The 17,813-nt window shown below is 40.7% G+C and overlaps 1 protein-coding gene across 2 annotated transcripts in view; it reads right to left on the bottom strand.

The window, feature by feature from the left end:
• TMEM144 (transmembrane protein 144) overlaps window positions 1-17,813 on the bottom strand; it is a 48,304-nt gene that overhangs the window by 26,322 nt on the left and 4,169 nt on the right. For both annotated transcript variants that reach the window (XM_010836078.1, XM_010836079.1), the window contains exons 2-5: window positions 11,573-11,744; window positions 8,180-8,302; window positions 5,578-5,677; window positions 3,457-3,537 (exon numbers count right to left, since the gene is read on the bottom strand). In XM_010836078.1, coding sequence (XP_010834380.1) covers window positions 3,457-3,537; window positions 5,578-5,677; window positions 8,180-8,302; window positions 11,573-11,681 — 413 coding nt within the window. In that variant the 5' untranslated portion in view covers window positions 11,682-11,744. The remainder of the gene's footprint in view (window positions 1-3,456; window positions 3,538-5,577; window positions 5,678-8,179; window positions 8,303-11,572; window positions 11,745-17,813) is intronic.

Below are 17,813 nucleotides of genomic sequence, written 5' to 3'. Positions count from 1 at the left end.
GAGCCTTCAGAGGTTCTTAAATAGAAGAATGATGTCCTGATTTGAGAGCAGATACAAGCAAGTCATTCTGACAAAGGAAAGAACAGAACTAGGGAAATGAGATGCGAGATTTTTACAACTGTATACAGGTGAGTAGATAGAAAGGGGCCAAGGCAAAGGAGCGGAGGAAGTTGTGAAACATTCAAAAAGAATTTTACAAGAATTCTAAAAACAATTAGTTATGAGGGGTTATAAAGGAAAAAAAAAATAAGAAGCCTGAGTTTCTGAATTTGGATGACTGTGACTAATATCTTCCATGCAGAGAAGAAATGCAAGAAGAGAAATTAGTTTTCAGGGAAGGCTAAAGTAAGAGAAGTATTTATTTTTTTTTAATAGTACTTTTTAAATTAATTTATTTATTTGGACATACATGATGTGGGAATCTTAGCTCCCTGACCAGGGACTGAACTGGTGCACCCTGCATTGGAAGAACAGTGTTAACCGCTGGACCACCAGGGAAGCCCTAAGAAAAGTAATTCTGATTGCAAATGTTGAAGGCAAAGAAAAAGGAACCAACAGCCCAGGGTTTGCACAGTCCTGGCCTTCTTCCTGACCTGGCAGGGTCCCCTTCCACAGGTCACCCCACCTGAAATGGAACAGGAGGTGCCCGGAGAGCATCTACCTTAAGATGACTAGCCTGCTCCACAGTTCCATGTAAGGGCCATGGCTCTGAAGAAAGGTAACGGCTGGAGTCCAAGACCTGGGTTTCCTCACAGCACCATTCTCCAGGGAAAACAAGTTAAGTAAGTAAAGAATGGAGACAGATTCAAGGATAATCCAGAGCCTGCTTTTAACTGAAAAGGAACTCTGTCTTTTGATGAATTCTGACTCCAGGATCTTCACTAAAGCATGTCTAAGAGAGTGTCTTGAACTTTGTTTCTTGTCATCAGTTCTACTTCTATCCTGAACCATGGAGCCCAGAAGACTGAAAACTATGTTTTCCCAAACTTTGCGCTTCATTTTGGCTTTGTCAGCGGGAGACACATGAATAAGGCAAAAGTAGGGAGGCGCTATATTGCCTTCGTGGGGGCTCCAGTGGTGGCGGTAGCCCAGGGCAGGGGAGTCTGTCCCCACAGCGCCAGCAGGAACAGGGGCTCTGGGGCTTCTGGTGAGGCCACTTTCCTCCCTTTGCTCCTTTGGTCCTTGTAACACTTTTGTCAACAATTTCCTCTGTTAAATCCTCTGCTGCTTAGGATGCCTGGAGTGGTCAGAATGTGGAAAGTGACTAATCCTTACAATAGATATCATGTAGGAAAAACGTAATGCTAGACATGGCCTAAGCAACCGTTTAGACATGATGGTCAGGAGGACTGAAGCAATCACTGCAATTTTAAAAAGAAAGCAACATCTTAAACCAAGATGACCATATGTCAAGTTTCCTTATACTGACCATGAGACTCCAAGGTATTTCAGTGAATTCCACTCAGAATAAACTAATTTATAAATTTCTCTTAGGAAAGCATAAAATTTTTTAATAAACAGAACCTTTAATTAAACAGAGGGAAAGGAAATTTCTCACACCCTGTGAGGATGGTAGAGCCAACAGAAAGAAAAAGGCACCTCTTCCTTCCTGTCCAGGACTCAGTCAGGGAAAATCCATGCACTCCTTGCTTACTGTAGCCTTCCCAGCTTCCTTCTCCCCTCTATAGAGTTCTCCTCCCTTTGCTGTGGGAGATTGGTACTGGCTTGTCATGGCTGCAGACCCCGAATGGCAATTCTCTGTGATCCCGAATAAACCCATTTTGGCTGGGGACTATCTGGCCGTGTAGTATTTATTTTAGGTCAACAAAAGAGAGCGAGGATGCACCACAAGCAGAGACCATTGCATCTCCCTGCCTCAGATCAAGCTGCAGGCCAAACTGGGAGACTCCCCAGGCACTCTGACTAGCTGACTGCAGGGATGGACACCACAGGTCCAAAGAGGAAAGAGTAACTGAGCATGGACAGTTACTAACAAAAGAATGACTACTGTAATTAAAATTATCCAACATATAGAGTCTTAGCTATGTGTCTAACATATTTTATTTCATTTAATGCTCAAAATGTCATATAAGGCTGGTGCAATTATTATCCACACTTTATCCCCAGACAAAGAAACCAAGATTTAGGGACATTAAGGTCACACAGGTGGAAGTGGTAAATCATGAGTAATCTGTCATTTCAAAGAATGTACACTTTCTAAAGAAGAAGGAATATGGAAAAGAAACAATGTCTGATGGACTGGCTAAATTGGTCTTAAATTACCATTAAGTCAAGATAAACGCATGCCACATTCCAATCCTTGGGAGTAAAGAAATGGTTTTTGAGAAAGCTATTCAAAGCTCGAATGCTATGTGAATTGTACAAAAGGCACAAAATTGCCTCTAACCAAAAATGTCAAGAATCTGCTATTGTAGAATAATCTATGTTATTTCCTCTCTGATTGGCCTGGAACCACTCTCGAAGGCAACATTTCAGTGACAAAGAGATTGTTCCTGAATGTGACTGGGGAAAAGTCATCACCACAGGAGGAAGAGAAATATAGTGTTTTTTCCCTGAAGAATAAAAAAAGTACTAAAATCTTCGCAGGCAGTGTTATCCATTATGTGAGGTGCTGACAGGAAATATAGACGGAGTCTAGAGAGGAGAAGGGAGTGAATCAAAGGTGACCTAATTCAGCAATGACTTTTATGGACTGAACGCTGCCATGCAGAGACTCAGTCACTTTCACCCTCGTTCATACGGTGACTGTAACTAGACATCCCCAAAGAGGCAGCCACAGGAGTGTGTGTTGCTCATACGGTGACTATAACTAGATCCCCAAAGAGGCAGCTACAGGAGTGTATGTTGTCACAGGTGAGAGTGTGCTTAACTGAGCAGGCTGAGGAGACGGGAGTGAGGCCATGGGAAAGCAGAAACCGAGTGGCAAAGAATCCATAAGAAATGAGAAGAGCATGCCAGTAGCTATTTCAGAGCCACAGGAAACCAACACAACCCTGATTTGTATAGGATTTTCTAGTTTGCAAAATACTGGGTTTGGCCTAAAAGTTCATTTGGGTTTTTCCATAAGCGCATACAGAAAAATTCAAATGAACTTTTTGGCCAACTCAATACTTTAACTGCCATTTGATTCTCATTTATGAGCCATGTTTTAGGACTTTCTGAATATTACAGATAATGAAAGTGAGCTTGACAACAGCTGAACAGTTTCCCGGGGTCTCAGAGCTTTCTAGCTGTGAAGCTGGGGCTCCGGACCCCAGAGCTGGCATCTTCTATCCTCTGAAGTCATCATGGCTGTCAATGTAAATGAAGGATCTGAGGAAAAAATCATGCTGATTGATGAGATGTGGATGTAAAACAATGTAAACACATCAGGATCTTTAAAAATGGTTTTTGATGTTGGGAAGAAGAATTAAACGATTATAAATGGCCATGTACCTTACTACAGACAGCCCAGCTCCAATATAATTGAGCACTGGTTTTGCCACTTCTTCTGCATCCATTCCAAACCAGCCAAACCTGGAAATGGAGAAAGTCACATCAAAGTCGATGTTGCACTGTTTGCAGAGGCATGGATGGACCTAGAGACTGTCATACAGAGTGAAGTGAGTCAGAAGGTAATATACCATAAAATATCGCATATTAATGCATATGTGGAATCTAGAGAAACAATACAGATGAACTTATTTGCAAAGCAGAAATAGAGACACAGGTGTAGAGATCAAACATATGGACACCAAGGGGTGGAAGCGGGGTGGGATGAATTGGGAGACTGGGACTGACGTATATATAACTACTAGGTATAACACAGGTAACTAACGAGAACCTACTGTATACAGCACAGGGAACTCTACTCAGTGCTTTATAATAACCTCTATGGGAAAACCATCTAAAAAAAGTGGATATATGTGTATGTATAACTGATTCACTTTTCTGTACAGCAGAAACCAACACAACATTATGAAACAACTATATTCCAATAAAATAAATAAATTGTAAAAAAAAAGCAGATATTTTTGAATATGTGTGCATCACACTATTTAAGGCCATGGACTCAAGATCAGATTCCTGATTCAAACCCTAGGTCCATGATTTATTAACTGTGACTTGGATAAGTTAACTACCTTTATTGTGTCTCAACTTTTCATGTTTAAAATGGGGATAATTATATCTATAATTATACCTAATATACAAGTTTCTTATGAAGATTAAATGAGTCAGTATATATAAAAGTACTTGTCTAAAAGAAAACTCCCTTTCACTTTAAGACTAAGAAATAAAGAAGAAAAAATAGGTTAAGTGGCTAACTGAATGCTGATAAATTGACTGCAATTTTGTATAGAATTTGAAATAAACTTCAGTGACTATTTGGTTAAAGATCTCTACTCTTTGGCATCGCTTTAAATTCTGTTTTTAACCCCTTGATCTTGCAGTGACTATTACCAATAATCACTGTGAACCATCCAAGGATGAGAAAAATGGAGGCAAGAAGAAGAAAACAGCACTTGTACAAGGCAGACTGGGGGCGGAGAAAGGACAGGAAAGAATGTCTTGGAGGTTAGTTTGCTTCATTATAACTGAGGTTGCTGTAGTGCTTTGAGTAGGAAGAGGAGCTGGAAAAGTAAGGTTAGAATAAAATCCTCCTTCTATTTATCATCCCAAACTCAACTGGAATATTCATCTTAATGCTGACAAAGGATGGTACAGTCCAACAGGACTTCTCTAATGCTCCATGGCTATTCCATGGTTGCACAGGGCAGCTTCTAACCAGATACAGTGATGGAGCACTTGAGATGTGGCCAGGACGACTGAGGAACTGAATGCTTAATTTTATCACATTTTAATGAATTTAAATATACACAGCCACATGTTTTGTGGCAACCCCATCTGACAGCTCAACTCTAGAGCTGAGGGGTTGGCTAACTTTCCCATAAAGAGCAAGAGAGTAGATATTTTAGGCTTTGTGGACTGGATGGCCTCTGGTAACTGCTCACCCCTGCCTTTATGGATTAAAAGCAGCCATGCTGCAAATGTTCCTAAAGTGGATGTGTTTGGCTGTGTGTCAATAATATTTTATTTACAAAGTGGAAGCTGGGCAATGATTTGCTGACCCTGGCTCAGACCCTACAGGGAAGAATATAGGCTCTAGAACTATTAGACCTGGGTTTGAACTCGGCTCATTAGCTCCGCGACCTTCAACAAGCCACTTATCTTTTTGTGTGTCAGTTATCTTCTAAGACAGCACCTACCTTATTTGTTTGTGGAAATAAGATTAGAATGATGATGTGTACAACATGTGAAACAAAACAGTCACACTCAGAAAAGGAAAATAAATATCAATGCCCTTTCTCTCTCCCTATTTCATTCTCTAAAGAAAATTATTTATCTTGGTTGGCGTGTTAGATCACTTCTTTAGAATTAAGGCAAATAATTCAACGTAGCACAAGTTACGTGTGTATCTTACAAGAAGTGACCTTTCTGAGGGCAGGAATCAGCGTTTGCCTTACACAGAATGTGAGTGAAGAGAATCTGAGTTGAAAACACCCTGTTTTGTGTTACCTTGAGCTTGCCCATCCAGTTAAGGCATTAAATGATCCCCAGATTAAGATTCCAAGGCCCAAACCAATGGTTTTGATAATTGGGACAACAGCTATGTTACCTGTAGGTGAAATATAAAGAAGAAAGGTGTTATTTTTCAATACAGAAAAATCTATTTGTAAATTAAATTAGTTTTAATTTCAGATGAAGCTTATGCGATTTGGACAAACTTAGTAAAGCTTAATTCCTCATTTTAAAAATAAAACAACCAATGTTTGGCATTAACCTCATGATTATGATTACTAAAAGAGCCAGGCTTAGGGCAAAATCCTACAAAGAAAATGTTAAGTTAGCTCTTTGCCTAACTGCACCAATGTTCTTCATCTTTAGTGCAGGTCTCCATTATGACTTTTTTGCAGAAGTTGGTCAATGATAAAATTAATGGTGACCATCCTCTTAGACTGGAACTAGACCACCTATCAGCAGATGTCCTTGGCTCATATGGCTCCAGACTTTGCTCTCTCATGCTCATTTACTTGTCTTTTGGATTGCCCCACCCAGCGCTTTGTGCTCTTGAGGGTCACTCAGGACCAAATTCACAGTCATTTTTTTTTTTTTTTCCAGTTCCTGACCTGCTATCTGACTCAGTCAATATCCTCTTGACAGGTTTTCTCTCTTGGTTTTCAAGATGGCTTCATCATCAGCTTCCCTCCTGTTCCTCTTATTCTTTGGCTGTTCTTTCTCATCATACCATCTGCATAGAGGCACCCTCTAAAAATTATCCCTAAAGTACACTCCTCCTCTTGCTATATTCTTTGGGCATTTGACTAGTTTCATGATTTCAGCTATCAGCTAGAGACACATGCTTCCAGCACTAGCCTGGACCTTCTCCAGAGCTTTAGTGCCAGTAAGAGATTACCGACCAGATGTCCCCCATTGTGGGAATATTAGGAACTTTAAACTAAAAAGGTTCCAAGCTGAAGTCATTTTCCCTCTCATCCATGTTCTTTTCCCTTTTCTCCTCATCCATTTCAATGATACTGTCACTCTCCTAATCACCTACAATAATATCTCTACATCACTGTTAACTCTTCCCCTTCCTCTACTAACCATATCCAGTCAGCTACTGTGCCCTACACTGTGAGATGGTTAGATAGCATCACTACATCAATGGACATGAGTCTGAGCAAACTCTAGGAGATAGTGGAAGACACAGGAGCCTGGTGGGCTGCAGTTCATGGAGTCCCAAAGAGTCAAACACAACTTAGCAACCAAAGAAAAATACTGTGACCCACATCATCCCAGTCTGCAGCAGTTCTCAAATTAAACTTTTCCCACCAACTCCTTGGACCATAAAGAAGCCTGAGGGCCAAAGGACTGATGCTTTTGAATTGTGGTATTGGAGAAGACCCTTGACAGTTCCCTGGACTGCAAGGAGATCAAACCAATCCATCCTAAAGGAAATCAATTCTGAATAGTCATTGGAAGGACTGATGCTGAAGCTCCGATACTTTGGCCACCTGATGCTAAGAGCTTGACTCATTAGAAAAGACCCTGATGCTGGGAAAGATTGAAGGCGGGAGAAGAAGGGGACAACAGAGGATGAGATGGTTGGATGGCATCACCGACTCAATGGACATGAGTTTGTGTAAACTCCAAGAGATAGTGAAGGACAGGGAAGCCTGGCATGCTGCAGTCCATGGGGTCGCAAACAGTCAGACACAACTGAATGACTGAACAACAACAACCAACTCCTAGTGTGAACAGCCGTGTGAATATAAATACTGAAGTGGTTGTCAAGATCTGCAGGATGAATGACTGGTCTCTCTGTTCCCCTCTCCTATTCAAAATGATGATCACAATCATACTAAAGTACACATGAGGTATAATAATTACAACTCTAGTGCAAATTTAACTCTTTTATCCTCCAACTCATCATCTTCACTAAATCACTTAATTCTGTAGAGATTCAAATTAAGTAGGTGCCCAATAAATTTTTAACATTTAAACATCTATTTGCTTTTAATCAAATTACCTCTAGAGATCCTTGATTTTCTTTGTTAAAGAAAAGAAAACTCCCCCAGGGATATATTAATAGAAGAAAAATACTACTGATAGGCCAAGCAAAGGCATAAACTCTAGCTATAAAATTTCAGGCAATAGTGATAAGGCAACAGAAGGAAGATTTTTGTTTGTTTTTGTTTTTCTGCCAGTGCTTTTGAAATGATACTTTGTTTGTGTTTGTCTACTTCTAAGCACAAGTCTTAAAAATGCTATTAGTAGAGAGGATTATTTAATAAGTATTTTCTGATAAACATGCTAGAGAAAGGGCAGAGCACTTATGCTTGAACAAATAGCAAGTGAAACATTTTTCCTATAATAATTTTATATAATAATATAAATATAATAATTTTGCTATAATAATTTTCTAGCAGGAACAAGAAAGAAATCATTAAAAGGAAAGAGTAAGGAAAAATACCTGAGTCAAAAATATGAACCAAAAATATTTATGGAGCATATAAATGAAAGAAACGAAATCATTAATTTCTAGTATCTATTGCCATTTCCTTCTATTATGATCATAGTATCAAATGATTAAAGGATAAGTTATATCATACACTACCTGTTGCCCAAATGCAGCCCCCAACCATTGCAAAAGGCCAAAATTTAGGGCAATGTAGTATCAGATTTACCACCAAGGCAACCAACCATATGGCAGCACAAAGTACCCACTGGAGAAACATTCCTAGAAATTAAAAAAATCAGTGTCAGGGGCTCAACCTGATATAAGAAAATTAGTGCTTAGGAATATCAATGAGATGTTATAATAACAGTCACAATTTTTTGAATACCTATATTCCAGATGCTTTACACCTCTATTATAACACCTGTAACTACTATGCATCATAATTAACCCTAGTTCAAAGACAGAGAAAACAAATCTGAGATGAAGCAACTTGTCCAAATAGCTAACAGTTTGTAAAACTAGAATTCCTCACTTGGCTCCAAGGCTTGTTCTACATTGTGCATTCCTGCTTAACAGGAATCAAGAATTTTCTGCCAAAGAGTAAGGGCAAGATCAAGTCAATATATTTTTATTCAGATGTCATACTTAGTGCCATTCCTGACCAAAGAGAATGGCATTAAGAATTTCAGAATAGCACAATAGTACTTTGAACCATTGGAGATCATATGAGTCACTCTGAGATAAACATAAAGTCCTTTATGGCCACGTGTAGGATCCGTGAACTTGGAGTCCAGTGTCTGTTGTGAGGCAGACATTCCAGACCTGAGAATTAGCCTTTCTACTCCCCTTCCTATGCTCTTGGCTGCTGTCTGTCAGTTACTGGAAGGTCACGTGGTGATATGGGGTATATCTGTACCTTTCTGAGGCTCAGAAAGAAGGTTCAGGGATTAAAAGGACACAGAAACATCAACCTTGGAAGAAATACTAAGGTTGTTATAACTCAACATTATTTATAGCACTTTAGACTCTACAGGAAGATTTTTGCGTATTTCTACTCGGTCTCATGGTGGAGGAGAGAAAAACATCTGTTAACCTCTAAAATTAGGAACACAGAGATGAAAGGGCACTTCATTTTACAAGTCATTCATTTTACAAACGAGAAACTGAGAACAAACGAACTGATCAGGCTTCCCGGGATCACATGGTTCTTCTAAACCCTGAAAGCCAAGACCTCTACCCCTTAGCATCTTCTTTGTTCTTCTTTTAGTACTTTTTATTCCTGTTCTGACTCCAGTGGGAAAAAGAAGAAAGGCTATGGAAGGAAAGGATCTGCGACTCTATTGTCCACGTAGTATAAAGACATAAGAAATTGGGGTGATAACACAATGCTTCTCACCAGACTTTCACCATAACATCTCTATTCCTTTTCCTGGCTTTAACAGGAGAAGCAAGTGGATAAAAACAACTATTACTTCTCCTTCCTTGAATTCACATTACAGTCAATTCTATGAAAATGTGACATGTATGTTTCAAAAATCACTGCTCTAGGTAAAATAATGTGATAAAACCCACAGAGCTCATGAGGGAAATGGGACTAAGGACAGAACACTTGGAAACTTCATTAAAAAAAGGTATTAAAAAAGATAGGAAGGCTTCCCTGATGGTTCAGTGCTAAAGAATCTGCCTGCCAATGCAAGAGACACAGGTCTGATCCCTGGTCCAGAAAGACCCCACATGCTCTGGAACAATTTAGCCGGTGTTCCATAGCTATTGCGGAGAAGGCAATGGCACCCCACTCCAGTACTCTTGCCTGGAAAATCCCATGGACGGAGGAGCCTGGTGGGCTGCAGTCCATGGGGTCGCTAAGAGTCGGACATGACTGAGCAACTTCCCTTTCACTTTTCACTTTCATGCATTGGAGAAGGAAATGGCAACCCACTCCAGTGTTCTTGCCTGGAGAATCCCAGGGACGGGGAGCCTGCTGGGCTGCGGTCTATGGGGTCGCACAGTGTTGGACACGACTGAAGCGACTTAGCAGCAGCAGCAGCAGCAGCCACAACTATTGAGACTGTGCTCTAGGGCCCAAAAGCTGCAAATACTGAAGCCTGCACACCCTGGAGCCTGTGCTCCACAAAAGGAGAACGCTGCAATGAGAAGTGCTCGCACCGCAACAAGGAGTAGCTCCCGCTGCTGCAACTATGGAAAAACCCACCCAGCAGCAAAGGCCCAGTGCTGTCAAAAATAAATAGATAAAATTATTTTTTAAAAAAGAAAGCCTAACAAAAAATGGTAGTATAGCTTTATACTGGTTAAGTGGTTAAGAAATTCACAAATTCTGTAATAAATATGGCACTTTACCTTGTAAAACACATGAAGTTTACTTAAGCAAATGAGTGTGAAAAGTGTTGTAACCCATGAATTACTGCAAAGGTTGGGAAGGTTTGAACACCAGATGTGGATGGGTGTGGTGGTTTGGGGCAGAGGGTGTGAGCACATTTTGTGCATTGCTATGCACCTTTATCCATCTGGCTGCAGTTTTCTATGTTCACATAAGGTTTGTCAGTCAAAATTGTGTATGAGCAAGCACAAAATTTGTGTTATGAGCAAACTGCTTCCTTTTATATCATGTGTTTTGGTTTTAAAAAGCAAGTATTATTACAGAACTGATTAACTTTCTTCCTTTGTAAACATAGCTTTTGTCGCTGTAGTTGTTTAGCTCCTCTGTCCACAGGATTCTCCAGGCAAGAAGACTGCAGTGGGTTGCCATTTCCTTCTTCAGTGGATTTTCTCGGACCAGGGTTGAATCTGCATCTACTGCCTTGGCAGATGGATTCTTTACCACTGAGCCACCAGGGAAGCCCATAAACATAGCAGGTATGGCTAAAAAGCTTCCTTCATCCTAGCTTTACCATGAAACAGAATATTAAGGTTATCCTATACTGACTGGCCGGAGAAGGCAATGGCACCCCACTCCAGTACTCTTGCCTGGAAAATCCCATGGACAGAGGAGCCTGGTGGGCTGCAGTCCATGGGGTCGCTAAGAGTCAGACATGACTGAGCGACTTCCCTTTCACTTTTCACTTTAATGCATTGGAGAAGGAAAAGGCAACCCACTCCAGTGTTCTTGCCTGGAGAATCCCAGGGATGGGGGAAGCCTGGTGGGCTGCCGTCTATGGGGTCGCACAGAGTCGGACATGACTGAAGTGACTTAGCAGCAGCAGCAGCATACTGACTGGCATCACTGACTCGATGGATGTGAGTCTGAGTGAACTCTGGGAGATGGTGATGGACAGGGAGGCCTGGTGTGCTGCAGTTCATGGGGTCGAAAAGAGTTGGACGCGACTTAGCGACTGAACTGCACTGAACTGAACTGATACTGACTAGCACATAGATAACCTGGCATGGGCATTATCAACTGCTTTAAGCTCTATTCACTTGGCATCTGGCACAGCAAAATTCATTTTTACAGTCATCATTTAAAGAAGATCTAAACAGTGAACTTCATATTTAAAATGAACTTAAGGTTAACAATGAAGAAAACATAATTACCATCGCCAGTCTCATATTTTTTAAGTGGTACAAAGTTTGAGCCGAACAAAACGATGGCTACAATAGAAGCGATGAAACCAGTGGTGAGATCTGTGGCATTACTGCTCATGGCTCTGGTGCTGCCCAAGGGCAAGCTGATTCACTTTTGACTTGATCTTCTTTTCAAGAATTTCTGAAATAAAAGAAACAAAAATGAAATAATTAAGAAGTTGTGAATCTGTGAGCAAGTTATGATCAATACAGGATACTATTAAGTTTTCAAAAGTATGGTAAGATTCCTTCATCTAGATTAAAAACTTAGGACATTATGAATTTATGTCCACAGCCCACATTAATTCATTTTCTTCTTTTATTTTGCCAACAAATATTTTCTGACTACTGACCTAAATAAAAATCAAACAGAAAAAACAAGCAAACTTTGTCTTCAGAGTTTGAAAAACCTAACTTCTTCCAAGATCCGGCTACAATTTGTATGATATTTTAGAGAAATTCTGTGTGGGTAGACTGGTATAATGAAGATTTGTGGACCAAAATTCTATTCATTTCAATTGGGTCTTGTGACAATTAAGTGACAGAGCACATGTGAAGACAGAAGGTACTATCAGTACCTTCTGAGCACAAGCTCTTCTGCTATTTGAAACACAAGCTTAAGGGCATATTTAAGTTGTATTGTTGCTACATACTCAGGATCCCCTAGAGGTAAAGTCATTTTTCTTCATCAGTAGCACCCTTTCAGTGTGTAATAGTTCAAATAGTTCAGTTCATGAAACTATCTTTTGTGACTTAAAAAAAAAAAAAAACCCACCAGACACATAGAAGAATCTCCTACAGACCTCTTCAACAATCTCCTAAATCTCTTGAAGGTGGCCAACACGGTGGAGTGGGAAGACTCTGAACTCACTTCCTCTCATGGACACACCAAACTCACAATTATTTACAGAGAAACTATCAATGAAAGTGACCTGAATACTAACAGAAACAATCTTCTACAACTAAAGAAATAAAGAAGGAACCACAAGGGGATTTCCTGGTGGTCCAGTGGTTAAAACTCTGTGCTTCCACTGCAGGGGGCATGGGTTTGATCCTTGGTCAGGAAACTAAGATCCCACATACCATGAAGTGCAGCAAAAAAAAAAAAAAAGAACCCAACAGGGATGGGAGGAAGGGTGGAGACACAGTAGAGTTGAGACCCATACCTGTTTGTAGGTGACCAAAAAAGAGTATGATAATCATAACTGCTGGGATTCTGCCAAGGTGAGGGGCCCAAGTCCCACACTGGGCTCCCCAGATTGAGGCTCCTGCATGGGGAAGAGGACTCCATGCTTTGGAGAGGACCCTTCCAGCTTTGAAGGCCAGAGAGACTTACATTTGGGAAACCCAGAGGGCTGCAGAAAACACAGACTCTGCTCTTAAGAGGACAGACACAAAATCTCACATGGTCCAAGACCAAAAGCAGAGGTTGTCGTACGAAAGGAGCTGGCTCAGACCCCTCGCTAGTCTTAAAGAGTTGCCTGGTGAGGAAGGAGGCAACTAACACTCACTCTGGGGAATGCAGATGTTGACAACAGCCGTTGTGGGGACTTCAGTCTGCCTGGAAGATGCTGGAAAGCATCATTTTGAAATCCTTCCACTAACCCAGCCTCACTCAAAGGCCTGCTGGCACCATTCCTGTGATGACCCAGGCCAAGCAACCAGCAAGGCAGGGACATAGCCTAACCCACTAGCAGACCAGTAGCAGCCACAGGTAGGCCCCTGCTTAGTCCCCAGTATTCCCAGGACTTGACCCTGCCTAGTGACACCAGCACTGGGACCACCAGGACCTGGCCCTGCCCACTGGCAAGTCCTGACTAGCTCCAGAACCTCTTGGCTTGCAGCTAGCTACCACAGGACTTGACTCAGCATTAGGGGGTCCTAGAGCTAGTCCTAGCCCACCAGTAGAACATGTGAGATTTTGCATTCACCTTTTAAAAGCAAAGTCTATTTTCACCAGCGCAGAACACTGGCTCCATGACCTCCTGGTCCACTTCAGTCAGCTGCGTTAGGACCTGGTCTCACCAACCAGCAGGTGGGCAGCAGCCCTGGGATGACCTGGGCCCCACAGCCAGCCATGCTGGGACTTGGCCCCTCGTACCAGTGGCTAGCAGTCTATGCACTAGGCAGGGCCGCAAGCAACTGATTTGAGGGCCAGCCACACCTAGCAGTGTACCCACAGTAGTTGGCTCCAACACAACAGAAGGGCTCATGCAGTCCATATAGGGGGCACCACTAGAGCTCTGGTGATCAGAGAGGAGTGTCATGCTGGGATGCATAGGGATGTCTACTATTTATGGCTACTTCTCCAAGATCAGAAAATATAGCCAACTTACCTAATACGGAGTAACAAAAACAAAGAACTGGAAAAGTGAGGTGACAGAGGAATAGTTTCAAAATAAAAAAACAAGATAAAACTAAACAAGAAAAGCTAAGTGAAGTGAAGAAAGAAATTTACCCAATGAAGAGTTCAGGTAATGATCATAAAGATACTCAAGGAACTTAAGAATGGATGAAACAATAGGAATTTTAACAGTGAGCTAGAAAATCTGAAGAACCAAAGAGAGGTGAAGAATACAACAATTGATATAAAAAGTACACTAGAGAAAAATAACAGTTGATGATTAGATGTTACATGGGAAGGGATCAGCTAACTGGAAGACAGAGTAGTGGAAATCACCAAAGCTGAACAGAAAGAAAAAATTTAGAAAACTAAGGATAGTTTAAGAGATCCTTGGGACAACATCAAGCATCTAACATTCACATTGGGCTCAGTCACTTCAGTCGTGTCTGACTCTTTGCAACGTTATAGACTGTAGACCCTCAGGCTCCTCTGTCCATGGGATTCTCCAAGCAAGAATACTGGAGGGGGTTGCCATGCCATCCTTTAGGGGATCTTCCTGACCTAGGAATCAAACCCACACCTCTTATGTCTCCTGCATTGCAGGCAGCTTCTTTACCTCTGAGCTACCAGAGAAGCCCAGTACTCACATTAAGCGGTGCCAGAATGAGAAGACAGAGAAAAAGGGTAGGAAAAGTTATTTGAAAAAATAAAAGTTGAAATTTACAAACAGCTCACGTAGCTCAATATGAAAAAAAAAATCAAAAAAGTGGGCAGAATACCTATAATATGATCCAGCAATCCTGGGCAGAGAAAAATGTGGTTCAAAAGTATACAGGCACTGCAATGTTCACTAAAACACTATTTACAAAAGTCAAGATATGGAGGCAACCACCAACAAATGAAAGGATAAAGAAGACGTGATATGTATACACAAAGGAAGATTACTCAGCCATAATAAGAATGAAATAATGCATTTGCAGCAACATGGATGGACCTGGAGATTATCATACTAAGTGAAGTAAGTCAGACAAAGACAAATATCATACGGTATTCCTTATATATTCAATCTAAAAAAAAACTGATACAAATGAGCTTATTTACAAAACAGAAAGAGACTCACAGACTTAGAGAACAAACTTATAGTTACCAAGGGAGGAAGGTGGAAGAGGAGGAATAGTTAGGGAGTTTGAGATTGATAGGTATACATTGCTCTCTTTAAAATAGATAACCAACAAGGGCCTACTGTAAAAAAAAAATAAAGAATAATAATAATAGCTGAAACTTTCTACAACCTTGGAAAAGAAACAGAAATCCAGATCCAGTAAGCAAAAACATCCCAAACAAGATCAATTCAGAGAGGTCCACACTAAGACACAGTAAAAATTAAAGATAGAGAATATTAAAAGCAGCAAGGAAAAAGCAAGTAGTTACATACAAGAGAACTCCCATAAGACTGTCAGCTAACTTTTCAGCAGGAACTTTGCAGGCCACAGGGAGTGGCATGATATATTTTAAGTGATGAAACCAAGATGGCTTTATTCCAGGGATGCAAGGATATGTCAATATCTGCAAATCAATCAGCATGATACACGACATTAACAAATTGAAGCATAAAAACCATGATCATCTCAATAGATGCAGAAAAAGTTTTTGACAAAATTCAATATCCATTTATGATAAAAAAAACTCTAAAGAAAGTGGATAGAGAGGGAGCAAATCTTAACATAATAACAGCCATATATGATGAACCTGGGGCTTCTCTGGTGGCTCAATGTTAAAGATCCGCCTGCCAGAGCAGGCGACACAAGAGATTCAAGTTTGATCCCTGGGTCACAAAGATCCCCTGGAGAAGGAAATGGCAACCCACTCCAGTATTATTGTCTGGAAAATTCCACAGATAGAGAAGCCTGGTGGGCTACAGTCCATGGGATTGCAAAGAGTTGAACACGACTGAGCACACCTACACACTCAACTAGGTGGTGGTATGTGCAGCAGGCATGGGCATGAGGAGCCTACGGCTAATACCACTCAACGGTGAAAACCTGAAATCATTTCCTTTAAGAATAGGAGCAAGACAAAAGACGCCCCCTGTCATCACTTTTATTGAATGCAGTATTGGAAGTCCTAGCCCTGGCACTGTGGACAAAAAAAGAAATAAACGGAATTCAAATTGGAAAGAAAGATGTAAAACTGTCACTGTTTGCAGGTTACATGATAATATCTATGCTGCTGCTGCTGCTGCTGCTAAGTTGCTTCAGTTGTGTCCGACTGTGCGACCCTATGGACAGCAGCCCACCAGGCTTCTCTGTCCAAGGGATATTCTAGGCAAGAATACTGGAGTGGGTTGCTGTTTCCTTCTCTAAAAATGCATCAAAAACGTGAGAACTAGTATATGAATTCAGTAAAGCTGCAGGGTACAAAATTAAAATATAGAAACCTGTTGCGTTTCTGTACACTAGTAATGAACTATCAGAGAGAGAAATTAATTAAACAATCCCATTTACAATAGCATCAAAAAGAATAAAATCTCTGGGAATAAATTTAACCACAGAGGTTAAAGATCTGTACTTGGAAAACTATAAGACACTGATAAAATTGAAGATGACACAAACAGAAGTATATACCATGCTCATGTATTAAAAGACTTAAGGTTGTTAAAATGACCATACTACCCTGTGCAATCTACAAATTTCATACAATTCCTGTCAAAACAGCATGGCATTTTTCACAGAAGTGGAACAAATAATTGTAAATGTGTATGGAAACACAAAAGACCACAAAATGATCTTGAGAAAGAACAAAGTTTGAGTTATTATGCTCCCTGATTTCATACCACTAAGCTACAGTAATCAAAACCATATGGTATAGGCACAAAACTGGCATACAGATCAATGGAACAGAATAGAGAGCCCAGAAATAAATCTACAAACACATAGTAAACTAATTTATGACAAAGGAGGCAAGAATATACAATGGGGAAAAGAAAACCTTTTTGATAAATGGTGTTGGGTAAACTGGACAGCTACATGAAAAAGAAATATCAAATAATGGTGTTGTGTACCTGGAAATAATAGTGATATAAGTCAACAAAGCCAGTGGAGGTGATGGAATTCCAGTTGAGCTATTTCAAATCCTGAAAGATGATGCTGTGAAAGTGCTGCACCCAATATGCCAGCAAATTTGGAAAACTCAGCAGTGGCCACAGGACTGGAAAAGGTCAGTTTTCATTCCAATCCCAAAGAAAGGTAATGCCAAAGAATGCTCAAATTATCGCACAATTGCACTCATCTCGCACGCTAGTAAAGTAATGCTCGAAATTCTCCAAGCCAGGCTTCAGTAATACGTGAACCGTGAACTTCCAGATGTTCAAGCTGGTTTTAGAAAAGGCAGAGGAACCAGAGATCAAATTGCCAACATCTGCTCGATCATGGAAAAAGCAAGAGAGTTCCAGAAAAAGATCTATTTCTGCTTTACTGACTATGTCAAAGCCTTTGACTGTGTGGATCATAAAAAACTGTGGAAAATTCTGAAAGAGATGGGAATACCAGACCACCTGACCTGCCTCTTGAGAAACGTATATGCAGGTCAGGAAGCAACAGTTAGAACTGGACATGGAACAACAGACTGGTTCCAAATAGGAAAAGGAGTACATCAAGGCTGTATATTGTCACCCTGCTTATTTAACTTATATGAAGAGTACATCATGAGAAACGCTGGGCTGGAAGAAGCACAAGCTGGAATCAAGATTGCCGGGAGAAATATCAATAACCTCAGATATGCAGATGACACCACCCTTATGGCAGAAAGTGAAGAGGAACTCAAAAGCCTCTTGATGAAAGTGAAAGAGGAGGGTGAAAAAGTTGGCTT

This window comes from Bison bison, unplaced genomic scaffold, assembly GCF_000754665.1.
Source record: "Bison bison bison isolate TAMUID 2011002044 unplaced genomic scaffold, Bison_UMD1.0 scf7180017864060, whole genome shotgun sequence".
NCBI lineage: Eukaryota > Metazoa > Chordata > Mammalia > Artiodactyla > Bovidae > Bison > Bison bison.
The sequence above is the reverse complement of the archived record's forward strand: the minus strand, read 5'-3'. Positions and strand labels throughout refer to the sequence as shown.